The sequence below is a fragment of the Pyrenophora tritici-repentis genome, chromosome 8 (genome assembly GCF_003171515.1).
Source record: "Pyrenophora tritici-repentis strain M4 chromosome 8, whole genome shotgun sequence".
NCBI lineage: Eukaryota > Fungi > Ascomycota > Dothideomycetes > Pleosporales > Pleosporaceae > Pyrenophora > Pyrenophora tritici-repentis.
Window position 1 is genome coordinate 405,109 of NC_089397.1, and position 16,123 is coordinate 421,231.

The following is a 16,123-nucleotide window of genomic DNA, read 5'->3' on the forward strand; positions in this document are numbered from 1 at the left end:
CTTTCTAAGCCTAAACTAGGTCGCCCTTCTAAGATCTCTAAAAGAGCTACTAGAGTAGTTAATAGAGACTTAAAACGAAGTCCTAAAAAGACAAATTAACGCATTTTAGAAAAGAACAATCTCGATTTCTTTACTAGAAGCCTACAACGTCTATTAAAAGTAGAGAAATACTCTGTTTCTACTGCTAAGAAAAAACAGCTTTTAAACGCAAAAAAAGCTGCTTTACGGAATAAATACGCTAAGAAGACACTTAAAATTCTAAAATATATACACTTTAACAAAGTTATATTTTCAGACGAGTCTTCTATACAGCGTAGACACGGTGCTAGGCAAGAATACGTTAGAAAGAGAAGAAACAAGAGAACTGGCAAAGAACAAGTCTGTACAACTACTTTAAGTGAGTTTGAAAAAAATCTGAATAACTTGTTTTATTCTCCTACAGATCTAGTATTTCTCTAGTTTTTTAGATTATTTTTATCTAGCTTACTAACTAAGTTATAGCCCGAGACATTACTATCTCTGTTTGGGGAGCTATTTGGTTAGGTGGAAGATCTAAGTTATATATAACTAGAACGCCACAAGAACCTAGAAGCTTTACAAATACAAGATATATACGATAGGTTTTAAATGTAATTGTTAAACCTCTATTTAAAAGAGGTGAGAAAGCATTACTTTATTCACAGCTTTAAAAGACTCTAACTAAGTTATTTCTTATTATTTTTCAAAACTTCTTTTAGATATGGAAAGCTAAAAGATTACGGACGTAGACGCCGTGCTCACTACTATCGCACGGAGTAGGACAGCCGAGCACACGTACCCTCTTGCACAATTATTCATTCTCAATTTAGGAGCGACGTGCCACATTACAAACAATCTAGATTAGATATATAACTACCACCCGTTATTATTGAAAGACTACATATAGGCTAGTAGTATAAAGATTTAGATATAGGGATATAGGACTACAGATATCACGCTGTAATATTAGTATAAGACAACAAAGCTAGTACTACAGTGTCCGTGCGCGCAATGCGCGGATTCGCGTAATGCGCCGCCCAACAACACCATCTCAAATCCAAAAAAGAGGCTATAGATCACCACACAAAAGCTATTATCGCAAGATTTTATAGAGTAGTAGTATTTTAATGCCCCTAATTACTTTGCGCTACTTATATTTGCTCGGCAATCTAATGTTCCGGCCGTAGCGGCTCACTTTTGGTGGTGGGGCTGGTGCAGCTCCTGAGGCCTCTTCAACAGCTGCAGCATCCGCAACACGTTTTTAACGCTTATTGCGATTACTAGAGCTTATTAAAGCCTTACGCTTACCGTTTTGGGACTGTTGGATAGCTTTTTTGGAGTCACGATTGGCCTTTTTGCGGGCGCGTTTAGCCTCCTTCTCGGCCTTCTCCTTTATCCTCCTCTCCCTAGCTGCCTCTCGTTCGGCACGCTTCTCCTGAGCTAATCGAAGCTTGTATAACCTTGCCTAGTCTCTTAACTCTTTTATCTTAGCTTTTTTAAGCGCCTCCTGATCTCTCTGTTGTTCTATTTAGATCCTACGCTCCTTGGCCTCCCGGATCTTCCTTGGCGACTAGAAAATAGCTCCCCTATAATAGTTATCCTTGTTTTTTTTAGAGTTTTAAGGGGTAGCTTTTTTGCTGGTGAGCCCTTCTACTTGACCTATCTAGGAGACCCCTTACCTCCTTGAAGGAGCGTATTTTAGGTGGCGAGATGATGGATGGTTCTCTGGAGTCTTTTCACCTCCCTACTCTTCCTTTCACCCTTGGCTATTTTAACGACTAGTGAATAGACCCTGCGCTAATCTGACCCGTCGATAGGCTCCGTTGACTCCTCGTCCTTATCTACTACCTTAGGGGTAGTATAGGTGAATCTTTTGAGTACACGAGCTAGATTAGGTGGCTAGATGCTGGTGGTGGTGAAGGCCTTTTTAATAAGCTTAGGCCTAAAAGTAGATATCCAGGCGGGCTAAAAAAGGTCGGAGAAGTCTCCTTTTCTCATTTTGGAGAAGCCCTAGGTGGTGTAGGTGAAGGTAGTTAGCTTATTTGTATAGGCAGCTAATAAAGGCCTAAACATCGTAACATCTAGGGGCTAGAGGGTATAGGTTGAATAAGAAAGAAAGATAGTTAGGAGAATCCTGTACTTATTGTAATAGTCTAAAAACTCCTGACTTATATGAGATCCGTGCCTATCTATAATAAGTAATTAATGTGAATAGAGCGTTTTAGACCTTGTAGCTAGCTCAAACACTTCCTTAAGCTAGGCAAGCCCTATCTTATTATTCGACTATCTAGATTTGGATGAGCTAATAAATACTAGATAAGCTGATTAGGCAACGACGTCTACCTAGTCTGATTAGAGGCCTCCTAAGCCACCTTAATAGATAATACTAGGCGGCAAAACTGATCTATCAGCGCAAATACAAGCTAGGATCGAAATCCACTCGCGAGATCTGTCCTGAACCCCTGTAGTAACCTCCTCTTTCTCCCACATACGCCTGCTGAATACTCGTTTTGATCTGCTGGTAACGCCTATAAAAAACCCCTTTTCGTCTATGTTGTAGATGTCCCCTGGCCTAATCTTATACTCCTTGATTTTCTTGTGTAACAGGTTAAAGTACAGCTTGTATTTGACTCCTGAATCAGCTCTGTGGCGTGCCCGATCTATGCCCCTAGTCCATTTTGAGATGAGATGATTAGAGTTTCTTTTAAGAAATCTATTCACCTAGCTCTCGCTAACGTTAGTGCCGGCAACGGAGGATGCTAGGGAGCGTATAATAGCTCTTGTAGGTGGCAAACGCTTCGCAGTAAGCCCCTAAATATAGTGTACTATCTCCTTTTCTTGATCTAGATGGAGTTTTCGATGTGCGTTGGAGCGGGGTTGCGTAAGCTCCTTATGCCTTCTGATCAACGTAGATCTCACAACTCTAAACTCTTTTGCAATTTTTGTATACGAGAATCCTTCACCAGGTCCGTGCGCGTCGATTGCTGCAATCGCAGCTTCAATCGGATCCATATTGGTGGCGCTGTGGATGGTTGAGGTGAAAGTAATTTGTGGTTGACCCCTCGCATTGCGCGCACGGACACGGTACGAGATGTAGCAATCTGCCTAGAGATTGTATATAATCTAGTGTCCTTCTAACTGCTACGGTAAAGAGGAATCTAGTAGGATACTAAATTAAACCTAACTAACCTACGAGGACTAGATAATTAAATTACTAGGAACCTCTTAGAAACCTTTAGCTAGTGGGTATTAGAGGACAGTCTTCTACCCTAGGCATTTGTCTATACAAGAGCCATCACAACACGCACGCAGAGAGGACTAAAGAAGGCTTTAGCAATGCTATAGCACAAGAGACTTAGCCACCTAGGACTAGTAGTAATCAAGCACCTCGTGTAGTAGTCTAAGGGGGTGCGAGTTTAAGGGGTAACAATAGTACAATGCGACTCCTGCGGAATAGCTAAGTCTAAGAGATAGATACGACGTTTACTGCGAACTAACGACAAAGGCCTAGGAGAGCGACTCGCTATCGACTTCTATATATATAAAGCCCAGGCGATTATAAAAGAGAAGAGCTAAATGCTTATTACTAATTGTTTATTAGGCCTCTAATATGACCTATACTTTACTAATAACTAGATAGCTAAGTCTATTATCTAGCTACTTACAGCTTTCTTCTTATTTATAAAGAACTATTATAATATATCCGTTAAGACTATAGAGTCTAATAATAAGATCACAACTATGAAGCTAGATATTAAGCGATAGCTAGCAACACAGGGCATTAGAGTTAAGCCCTCAGCCCTAGACATACAGGCATAAAACGGTAGAGCTAAGCGCTCAGGGGGTGTAAACAAGGAGAAGGCACGCGTAATACGACTTAACGCTAACCTCTCTTAGGGACTATAGCTAGAAATTACTTAAGCCGCAGTCTATCTCTACAACATAACCCTAAACTATAATAATTACTAAAAGACACTATACGAAGTCTTCTTTACGCGAGTAGCGTTTAGTAACGGAATAGTTATATCTCTTAGAAAACTAAACCTTACTTACCTTAAGGCATATAGCTGCAAAGCCTTTGCTATAACAGATAATACCTATAGAGGAAAGTCTCGTCTACAGCGTCTCGACCTAAAGGCATAGATTAGATACCTAGTTAGATACTAATTATTAAATATCTATCGCATCTAGATACCCTTACTCGCTAAAGTAATTAGCACTAGAGACGTTGTTTTCGACGAAAACTTATTATTTAATAGTAAGACTAAAGACCTAATAGATAGCCTTATATATAGTACGCTAGAAGAAACTGCGATATATATAAAGACTATTAAGCTGCTAACACTATCGCAGTAACTAGAGACAAAGTCCTTCTACAAAGATAGTCTACTAGAGGAGTTACTCGCTCAGGACAGCGAGGGCGACTAGCTAGGATAGTACTAAGGGAGGAAAATCTAGGACAGCTACCTAACACCTCTAGCGACACCGCCACCCGCAGCGTTGCTCGCGCGGCTAATAGCAGGAGCATTGCTAGATAAGAAGGATTAACAAGGAACCCTTAAGACTGCCCTATAGGCAGCAGCGTTCATGGTGGGTATCTAAGCAAGAAAAGTTAAAGAATACAGAGGAGTAGCTATAGATAAAGCTATAATTATAAAAATGCTTGCTAAAAGCTTAAAGCCATATTATAGTTAGCAACTACCTCTGCTAATATGCTAAACTAAGCTTAACGACTACCTAAAAGTTGAACTATTTAAGGAATTAAAACAGTCCTATCTAGCAAGCTACTACTAAATAAACTTATAGACAGAAATCTCTATAAAGAAAATTAAGTAAATAGGATTGTTAATCCTAGACTATATATAGGTATATACCTACAAACTTAATAAGCATTACGAACTACTTAAGTGCAAGGCACGACTAGTTGTCTGCGGTAATTAGCAGCAAAACATCACATCGCAAGATAAATACGCAGCAACCTTCGCAAGCTAATCGTTCTAAATGCTAACTGTAATTGCAGTAAAGTACGACCTAGAGCTTAAATAGTATAACGTAGTAAACGCCTTCATGTATACAATAATAGACTAAGAAGTATTTACAGGAATACTATATAGCTATTAGAAACTAGGCACTATACTAAAGCTTAATAAGGCATTATATAGACTGCGTATATCCCCGCTCTTCTAGCAGAAAGAGTTTATAGGCACTCTTAAAGAACTTAGTTTCTAAGAAGTATCTTACGAGCCCTGCTGTCTTATTAAAGGCGGCATTATTATCTTCTTCTACGTAGACGACATTATACTAGCATACTATAAAGATATAGAGCAATCCGCCTAGTAGGCAATTACCTACTTTCAGGAGAAGTACCTCTTTATAGGAGGAAATAACCTATAATAGTTCCTTAGCGTAGAGATTATTAGAGATTATAAATTAGGGACGATCTAACTGTCGCAGGCAGCCTACGCAGACAAGATTAGTAGACTAGCTGACTATACTAACATTAGACACAACACGCTAATAGCGACTACTAAGCTACTCCCTAAAGATAGGCTCGCCTGCCTATTAGAGATTAATAAATACTAGCTTAAGATAGGCTTACTCCTCTTCGCAGCTGTAACTACTAGACTAGATATTGCCTTTGCGACGTTACAGCTCGCCTGCTTTCTCTCTAATCTACAACTAGAGTACTATAATACTACTAACTATATTCTTCTATATCTACTAGTAATAAAACACCTCGCGCTATAACTTAGAGGAGGCACTAGACTGTAGATAGCTAGCGACGCCTCCTTTACTAATAATACCCTAGATAGGAAAAGCTTATAAGGCTACGCAATTAAGCTGTTTAATAGACTTATCGCATAGAAAGCAAATAAATAAGATACTATTATAATATTAACGATAGAAGCTAAGCTTCTCGCCCTGTCTTAAGTAGCTAAGGAAGCTCTATTCCTATCCTGTCTCCTTAAGGAGCTAAATATCTAGCTTAAGAACCCTAGTATTACTATTTAATACGATGATAAATAGACTATTTGCCTAGTTACTAAGAACGTCTTAAAGCTTTGAACTAAACTTAGATATGTCAATATACATAACTACTAGATTAGATAGGAGGTATTAACAGGCTAGATCCCCGTAGAGTACACGCCTACCGCGGATATAATCGCTAACGGTCTCACTAAATTATTGCTACTAAATAAATAGCTAGAATTCCTAAAATAACTAGAACTAGTCCCTACTAAGAAAATTCTAGCGAGAAACTCAGCACCGCTTAAAGAAATTCAAGAGAAACTTAAAAATCTTATAGTAAGCCTTAAGTAGGACTAAGTGCCTAGCTTATAAGCGTAAAGAGCGTCTAAGCTAAAGAGGTAAATGAGATAATAGTACTATTAGAGATAAGAGCGTATAGACGCTAGGTTAGACTAGCGCGACCTAGCATCTGTAAGAGCTAATCGGATCACAGGAAGGCTTGGCACCCCCTAGGTGTGCCCACAACCGTAGACAGAACCACAAAACAATTAACAATCAATATTATTACTATTATTACCTATTTTATCAGTATTCTAGATGAGAGTGAATATCTAACACTACTAACTTAAATCTACGAAATACCTCGTAAGCAAAGTACTAGGGACGTCCTTGTAAATAACTATAAATCTTATAAGCTATACGAAAGCTAGCATAGAAGTGGTCCTTAGCGTGAAGTAAAAGGACTACCTTTAGATGGAAATGCCTAGCGTGTTATTAATACTATAAACTTAGAGTATGCTACTATATTAATCTAGACTTAGCGCTAGAGTAGTAGACACTAAATAAAGCTATAAACAAATTAGTACAGTTTAAATATAAGAATAATATTTAGCTACAAAGGCTAATCCGTTGAGAATATAGATCCTATATACTGTGGTGGAGGGATAGTCTCAATAGTCAGAAGAGAGGCTGTCGACCCGCAATTGGTAGAGAGTAGAGAAAAAGAAGGTATCCGAACAATAAACGGTAGTATTAAGAATGGTGTACGATAAAATGATCCGATGATCTCGAGCTTCTCCTCGCGGAGTCGCCCTGAAATACTCAACCCTAGCGCCGATTACCTAACGCCGAACACGTGATAAGCTACTACACCACAACACGCACGCTAGCTCTAAAATAATGATATATAATAACGCCGGAGTACTCTTAGTCACTAATTAAATGACTTAAAGGCCGGAAGATCACAGACGTAGACGCCGCTCTCACTACTAGACGGAGTAAGACCGCTAAGCATACGTACCCTCTCGCACAATTATCGATCCTTAATTTAGGAGCGACGTGCTATATTATAAATAGTGTCGGATCGTGAGTATCGGTAGAGACGTCGGCTGCTGGACACTTCGGCCCGACTTCGGCCCACCTTGCGCAAGAGCTTAGGTATACCTTCGTAGCACCTATGTTCGTAGATATCAATTAGAACCACCGAACAGAATGCATTCCTAGTTATCGTTATTTCCCTTTACGCACTTAGTGCAAAGCCAACCAACACTGATCAGTGATTGCTTGAGGCGATCACAGACAGCAAGGAAGAAGAGACAGACCGCATCTTTGACAGCCTCCCTAACGCACGACGTTATACTCCTGAGAGAAGATTCTGTGCTAAGAACAGAGCGAGGCAGAGATAACGCATAGCGATCAAAACCTCCCTCTAAGCTGCTAATCCAGGCCGAAGCTCGATTACAGCGCGTCAGCAACGCACAAAGACACACTGTTGAAATCCCGACGCGAGAAGTCTTGGGACGACTACAGCACGTCAGCAGCGCAGAGCGACAGACTATTGATATCCCGACGCGAGAAGTCTCGGGACGACTATAGTGCGTCAGCAACGCGTAGCGATTCCGTACGAGCGTCCCCGGACGATCCTATCACGTACAACCACAAGCGCTGGAACCGACCAACCAGCTAGACAAGACAAGGCAACGCGTCAATATACACCGGCACGATGGCAGGCAGCCAGAGCAACTCTGGCGATACAGACGCTGATGTTCAAGAGCAACTACTCAACTATCCATCCGAACGCAATACAAGCAAGCGCGCAGAAACTATATCCCCAGGAGCGAAGTTTACTGCTGAACACCTTATGCGACACTGTCCATACACAGTCACGTTTGACTATATCAACCCATCTCTCTGGGGTGTACCCGCACCAGAGGATGCAGACGAGACGCACGCAACAACCTGGGTCGCGAAGGCTATCCACGACTACCATGTAGGAATGGAATGGGATGAGAGACTATACTTCGACTACCAATGGGACTTTGAAGGATGGACACGAGAGCTATTCCAGAAGGTTGAGCGCACTACGCTAAGATCTCTGAAGACTGTGCTCCGGTATAGGGGAGTCTATACAGGCAAATTTCGGGCTAGAGTAGCTGATTCCCTCTTCAACTTACTAGGAGGAGAAAACGCTCCCGAATGGGACCCTGCAGAGTTCAAGGCCGAGAAGTTTGACGAACGTTCTGAGGCGTACCAGCGTCAGCAGAACGCACATCTAGCAGCCCCTATAGATAGACAAGCGCAGCAGCCACTGCAACAGACGCAGCCACTGGAACCGCTACAGCCGCAGCCACAACGTCCGTCACAGGGCGAGCAGTATAGAGTGAGACAAGGCGTTCGAAGCCACCCGCAATATCAAGAGCTACAACAACCGCCCTACGCGATCAATGCCTATGCAGGACCACAGCCTCGACAAACGGAGCAGGCTATGCAACCACAACAATGGTACCCGCAGACACAGACACGACCCCCAGCGACCGCATACCGCGAGGTGACACCTTTCCCTCAGCAACCTACAAACCGAGTACCTGACAGACCCCTTGGCCTACCACATGACCCGTACAAGACGCTACCGCCGCGATGGTCTCGCAACGATCGGCTCGAAGCCAATACGATCACGCAGTTCTCTAAGCTATGGGACAATAGCAACAAGTATACAGGGAATGCGTACGATCTCCTAGACGATAAGATTAAGATCTTCTTCAGCATCTGCTGGCAGGTAGATATCCAGGAGGAGCAGTTTCACGCAGTGTTTCCCCGTATCCTTACCGGGCGTGCAGAGACGTTCTACATACAGGTTGTAGAGAGAGATGATAGCTTTGCTGATGCGTACATGGCAATCAAAAACCACTTCGACCATGACGTCCATCACCAGCACTACTACACAGACTGGACGACTACAACCTTCGCTCGCACCCGCGCAGAGAACCCTGATAAGGGACTACACGAGGTTCTGCAGATCCTGCTTGACAAGCTGCAGCTATGCCAGCGTGCCCTTGGCAAGAACTTTGAGGGCGAGGATGCCCTACGTACCACTGTCATCAATGCCTGCCGAGGAGTACCAGAGCTTGAGATGGCACTGTTCAAACCAGCCACAATCTGTGAAGGACTCTTCTCAGATCTACGATCCGCAGTGGAAACACACCTAGCACGGCAACACACCGCCCAGTTGGTCACAGAAGATCAATACTACCTAGACCGCCGATACAACGGCAATGGAAGGATCCGAGGTGGATCTCGAGGTGGAGGAGGATTCAGAGGCGGATCCAGAGGAGCATACCGAGGAGGCGAGCAGCGCGACGACAACGGACGAGGATTCAAGCCACGTTGGAGGAAGAAATGCTTTGTTTGCCGGAAGGAAGGATGCTGGTCTACCAACCACACAGATAAAGAGCGCAAAGATGCCCGTGCGCAGTTCTTCTCTACGCTATACTTTACAGGTGCACAGCCCCCTGAGGACTTCTCCGTACATCTTGCAGAATACGAAGGGATCGAGCACACCAGCCAGTACAATCAGAGAGGCTGGAGAGAGGAGGAAGACTGCGAGGATGACGAGGATGACGACGTCGCGGAAGCACATTCTGAACACCAGTTCTTCAAGGAGCAATGCCTTGCAGACCAGGCGTTCTTGCATCATATCTCGGGCGACGACATATACAGCCGAGACGCGCCGTCAGCACCAGCATCGCAGTTCCTGCTTGAGGACCGCTACACACGATCTGTGTACCAAGGAATCCTACCAGATACAGGCGCTGCAAACGTATCCACGGTCGGCAAGGAGCAATACCTCGCACTTACGAGAGAAGATCCGACGGTTAAGTTAGACACATCTACAGCAGGGAAAGCGTCTATTAAATTCGGAAAAGGCGAGGCTACAGCGTCGATTGGCACCGTGCAGGTCTCTACGGAGATCGGAAAAATCAACTTCGAAGTGCTCGAGGCGCCTACGCCGTTCTTGCTATGCCTTGCAGACATGGACCGCTTAAAGGTATACTTCAACAATACGACAGACGAGCTGGTTCAGGATGACGTACACATCCCGGTGATTCGCAAATGGGGACATCCTTGGTTCCATCTAAACAAGAGAGAGAGAGCAACTATGTTCCTAACGGAGACAGAATTGCGACGGCTCCATCGACGGTTTGGACACCCAGCTGTTACGCGACTAGTCAAACTCTTAAAGGATGCTGGCCATAACGACTTCGAAGAAAGAACCCTAGAAGAAGTCACTAAGTTCTGCCACCACTGCCAGCTCCACAGCTCCGCGCCGCGCCGATTCAAATTCACTCTTAAGGATGATCACCACTTCAACTATGAGATCCTGGTGGACGTAATGTACCTAAGCAACAAACCTGTACTGCATGTGGTCGATTCCTCAACAGCGTTTCAAGGCGCGAGGTTCCTCAGCGCTATCTCAGCTAAAGAAACATGGCAAGCACTGCGGATACTATGGATCGACACCTACCAGGGACCACCCGACATCATCACGCATGATGCAGGTACTAACTTCGCGAGCGCAGAGTTCCGCGCAGAAGCAAAGATCATGGGAGTCACATGCAAGCAAGTACCTACGGAGGCGCACTGGTCTATCGGCAAAACTGAGAGGTACCATGCCCCTCTACGCCGGGCATGGGACATACTCCATGCAGAACTCACTGACACTATGTCCGACGACGCGATTCTCCAGATGGCTGTGAAGGCTGTTAACGATACTGCTGGCCCTGATGGACTAGTCCCGACGTTACTAGTCTTTGGAGCGTACCCACGAATGACTGCAGAGTCACCGCCATCACCATCAATGGTCAAACGCAGCGAGGCTATTCAAAAGGCGACGAAAGCCCTGCGCAAGCTCACTGCAGAGCGCCAAGTTGCAGACGCCTTGAACACCCGCAATGGACCAGCCACTGCAGACATGCTCGCGCTCCCACTCCAGAGCGAAGTCTTAGTATGGAGAGAGAGTGATGGCTGGAATGGCCCGTACAAGATCGCCAGTACAGATGGCCACAACATCACTGTCGACATGGTTAATGGTCCAGCGACATTCAGATCAACTGTCGTTAAGCCATACTACAGACCAGACCACCTGTGGAGCGACCCTGATGCGCCACACGCGCCGAATGAGCCGAATGAGCCGCACGAGCCGATAGCAGTACCTCCGGCAGCGCAACCACGTAGAAGAGGCCGCCCTCCAGGGTCAAAGAACAAGCGGAAGGCGCACGCGTACATCACCAAGAAGGAGCAGGACGATCTTGAGCTAGCTATCAAGCTACGGAACGATGGCGTGATCACAACCTCAGGCGCCCCCTTTGAAGCGTCTGATGACCAAGAGATCAGCGACCTAGTAGGTCGTGGAGTCTTCAAGTTTGAGCAATACGACGAGAGGCTACACAGCAAGATCCGGATCTTTAAGTCACGCCTAGTACGTGAGGTCAAGGGAAAGACAACTAAGCCTTATGAGAAATCCCGTCTGGTTATCCAAGGCTACCAAGACTATGGCAAGGAGGCTATCTTAACGCAGTCGCCAACCATCCAGCGATGTAGCCAGCGCCTGATTATGTCGCTGGCGCCTGGGCTAGTACAAAGCGGCATGAGCGTTGAGCTACGTGATATTACGCAGGCATACCCACAGGCTCAGACAACACTGAAGAGGACGATACTCGCACACCTCCCTACCGAGCTGGTACATCGATATCCAGAAGGCACGATACTCCACGTGATCAAGCCACTATATGGGATCGCGGAGGCAGGAGTCCACTGGTGGACAACATATCACGGACACCACTGCAAGGAACTAGATATGTCAACATCTACGTACGACCCATGCCTGTTGATCACGAACAGCGACGACGCAGACGTCTTCGGCATCGTCGGTATGCAGACAGACGACACCCTCATGCTCGGAACGACCGCGTTCTTATCACGCGAAGAGAAAAAGATCCAGAAGGCGCAGTTTAGATCAAAACCAAAGGCTATGCTGACACCAGAGGTGCAGTTAGACTTTAATGGATGTACACTTACGATGGACGCCAGCAGAGTCTTAATCCTCAGGCAGAAAGGACAAGGAGGAAGGATCAGGCTTGTTGATATTAGGGCACCCGACCGCGCGCAACAGTACACCGAGCAACGCGCCCGCGGAGCGTACATCGCATCAACATGCCAACCAGAGGCATCATTTGATCTGTCCGTAGCTGCTCAAGCGCAGCAACCATCAGACGAGGACATTAAGGCACTCAACAAGCGCCTGAAATGGCAGATGGAGAATCTCACTCGTGGCCTACGCTACGTCACTGTCAACCTTACGGAGGCTAAGTTGATAGTCTTTGTAGACGGCTCCTTTGCCAACAACAAGGACCTCAGCTCACAGCTAGGCTTTGTCCTCATGCTCGTCAACGAGTCCATTGGCGCCAACACCTTCACAATACAAGGCAACGTGATCCACTACAGCTCTACAAAGTGCAAGCGCATCACACGGAGCGTACTGGCCTCAGAGATCTACGGCATGGTCAACGGCTTTGACATAGGCATCGCGGTTGCAACCACGCTAAGGATAGTTACAGAACGACTTGGACTACCTGCAATTCCCTTGGTTATCTGTACAGACTCGTACTCCTTGTACGAGTGCCTAGTAAAGCTTGGGACAACGAAGGAGAAGCGCCTCATGATCGATATTATGGCGCTGCGCCAATCATATGAGCGTCGCGAGATCACGGAGATCCGCTGGATCAATGGCGAAGACAATCCTGCAGACGCCTTCACGAAGGCATCGCCAAACCGCGCTCTTGAACGCTTTATTGACGGCAATAAGCTGACAGTCCGAGTAGATGGATGGGTGCAGAGGCCAACAAGCTTTGATGTTTAATGCTATACACTGTCACTACCGATACAAGCAGAGTTACTAGCTATCCAGAAAGAAAAGACTTCCAGTGTCGGATCGTGAGTATCGGTAGAGACGTCGGCTGCTGGACACTTCGGCCCGACTTCGGCCCACCTTGCGCAAGAGCTTAGGTATACCTTCGTAGCACCTATGTTCGTAGATATCAATTAGAACCACCGAACAGAATGCATTCCTAGTTATCGTTATTTCCCTTTACGCACTTAGTGCAAAGCCAACCAACATAGAGACTTGTTCTTTGCCAGTTCTCTTGTTTCTTCTCTTTCTAACGTATTCTTGCCTAGCACCGTGTCTACGCTGTATAAAAGACTCGTCTGAAAATATAACTTTGTTAAAGTGTATATATTTTAGAATTTTAAGTGTCTTCTTAGCGTATTTATTCCGTAAAGCAGCTTTTTTTGCGTTTAAAAGCTGTTTTTTCTTAGCAGTAGAAACAGAGTATTTCTCTACTTTTAATAGGCGTTGTAGGCTTCTAGTAGAGAAATCGAGATTGTTCTTTTCTAAAATGCTTTAATTTGTCTTTTTAGGACTTCGTTCTAGGTCTCTATTAACTACTCTAGTAGCTCTTTTAGAGATCTTAGAAGGGCGACCTAGTTTAGGCTTAGAATGAAGTAAAGAAGTACTTTTTTTCTTCTTAATACGTTGTAAAGCGTCTGTAATAGATCTAGAAGACTTTTCTAGGATAGTACTAATAGTACTAGTAGATAGCTGTTGTAAAGATAGAGTATAAACTTCTTTTTTAAATTTCGAAAGTTTAATAAACATAGAGAGGTAATATAGAAGAGAAAAATGGAGATTAGAAAGAGAAAAATCTATTGAATAAGACTAGAAGAAGTTTACGTAATTTTAGCGTCTTTTTTAGCGTCCTTTTTTTTAAAACTTTGATTTAAAAAAAAGTAAATAAAATACCCTAGTTCTAATTCTGCTTACGTAATGCTTATATAATCTAGTATCACATAATTTTTTTAGAACTTTTTATACGCTCACTAAAAAGTTGTAGCTGCATTAAACTAGAATATTTTTTATCTCTATATTTACTGCTACTTATCTTCTCCTAAGTGCTCACTAAGCGGGTATATTAGGACGCCCACCTTAAGAGGAAGTTCTTAGCTTTCCAAAACACTAAAAATTATAGTTCTAGCTAGTCTAGTTGTCTAGATATTGTGGTAGAGGGATAGCCTCAATAGTCAGAAGAGAGGTTGCCGACCCGCAATCGGTAGAGAGTAGAGAACAAGAAGGTATCCGAACAATAAACGGTAGTATTAAGAATGGTGTACGATAACTGTCGAGCTCCTCTACGCGGAGTCGTCCTAAAATACTCAACCCTAGCGCCGATTACCTAACGCCGAACACGTGACAAGCTACTACACCACAATATATAGCTTTAAAAAAGGTAGCTTTTTTAATGTTGTTTTCTTTTTGTCACCCTACTGTAGTAACTACGATCAATAAAGAACTGTAAAGACTATCTTCTGTCTGTGTTCGACTGCGACGTAGTCTCTCGTAACATTACGTTGCGTCACACTAACTATGACTACTGAGGAGCCGAACTCTGCTTTGCAGCTTATACTGGAGCAGATTGCTGGTCTAACGGACACTCTTGCTAAGCAAGAGGCGCGTTATTATAAGGAAATGGCTGCTATGCGCAAGGACTTTGAAGAGCGCCTTAATATAGTTACACAGTTAGCAAGAACCTTGCTAAAAGCTACTTTCGCCAAGACTAAAGAGGAACCAGCACCCGAAGACACCCTAAAGTCTAGGAATAGCTTGTCTCTAACTATCTAGACCCCACCTACAACCCAAACTCCTGCCCCTGATAAGAATTCAAGGTCGGAACGACTGCCTAACCCCCCTGCCTTTAGCGGCAAGAAGAAAGACCTCCTACTCTTCCTCACTAAACTCCGCTATAAGTTAAAAGGAAACGCCGACCGCTTCCCTACTAAAGAATCACAACTTATATACGCACACTCCCGACTCGAACACGACCTTGCTACACTTATCGACCCGCTTATAGGCAAGGATATTGTCACAGTAGACCAACTTATTTAGTTCCTCGAAGCAACCTATAGAGACCCTAACCGCGAACTTACTACTTAGAGCTGACTTAATAACCTAAAGCAAGGAAAGAGGAACTTTCTCTCCTACTTTGCTAAATTCCGCCGCCTCGTAGCCGACACCAACCTAAACGAAGGCGCCTAGATTAACTAGCTCCGACGCTCACTTTCTGACGAGCTTAGGAGAGCTATAGTAGGAATCCTAATTCCTCGCTCTCTCAACGATTACGCCAACCTGATAGCCCTATACGATAACGACCTACGTTACCTACTAGCTAGCCGATCCTATTATGTCACGGCTAAGCAGCTAAAGTACCCCGTAGAAATAGAGTTAGACACCTTAAACTACGCCCTAGCTAGCTCCGCCGAACGACAGAAGCGAATCAAGGAAGGGCGCTGCTTTAAATGCAATAAGATAGGTTATATCTCTAGGGATTGCAACGTGCCTATGCCAACCTAGCATATCTGATTGAACAGCTCCCCTCGCTCTACGAGCCCTCGCTCTATCCGATCTAACTCTTCGAGGTCTTTAAAATCACGATCGCGGGGACGCCGCTCCCGCAAGTCACCTGCTAAGGGGAAAGGCGTGTCCCGGGGATAAGTCGCTCCTTAGGACCGCGCACTTATCGAATCTCTGCTAAACTTTAGTCTAAATCTTAACCTAACACCTAGAAACGCTGTATCACGATACCCTGTGTAGCTTAACAAGGCAATATTAAGAGTAATCTTAAGGCCTTAGTTGATACTAGAGCTACAGGTATCGGATATATTTATAGAGATCTCGCGCGCAACCTAAAACTCTACTAAGACCCGCTGCCCTACGTTATATACCCGACTAGATTTACTGGAACTG

General features: G+C 44.4%; 2 protein-coding genes across 2 annotated transcripts; both read left to right on the forward strand.

The window, feature by feature from the left end:
* Positions 1-7,990: 7,990 nt before the first annotated feature.
* PtrM4_136080 (DUF1421 multi-domain protein) lies at positions 7,991-13,183 on the forward strand (the record flags this gene model as incomplete). Its single annotated transcript, XM_066109287.1, has 1 exon — positions 7,991-13,183. The coding sequence occupies one exon, from the start codon at positions 7,991-7,993 to the stop codon at positions 13,181-13,183; it is 5,193 nt and encodes a 1,730-aa protein (XP_065960209.1).
* Positions 13,184-14,746: 1,563 nt separating this feature from the next.
* On the forward strand, positions 14,747-15,415 carry PtrM4_136090 (uncharacterized protein; the record flags this gene model as incomplete). The annotated part of the gene is made up of 3 exons (XM_066109288.1): positions 14,747-14,970; positions 15,046-15,247; positions 15,335-15,415. The coding sequence occupies 3 exons, from the start codon at positions 14,747-14,749 to the stop codon at positions 15,413-15,415; spliced, it is 507 nt and encodes a 168-aa protein (XP_065960210.1).
* Positions 15,416-16,123: the final 708 nt, after the last annotated feature.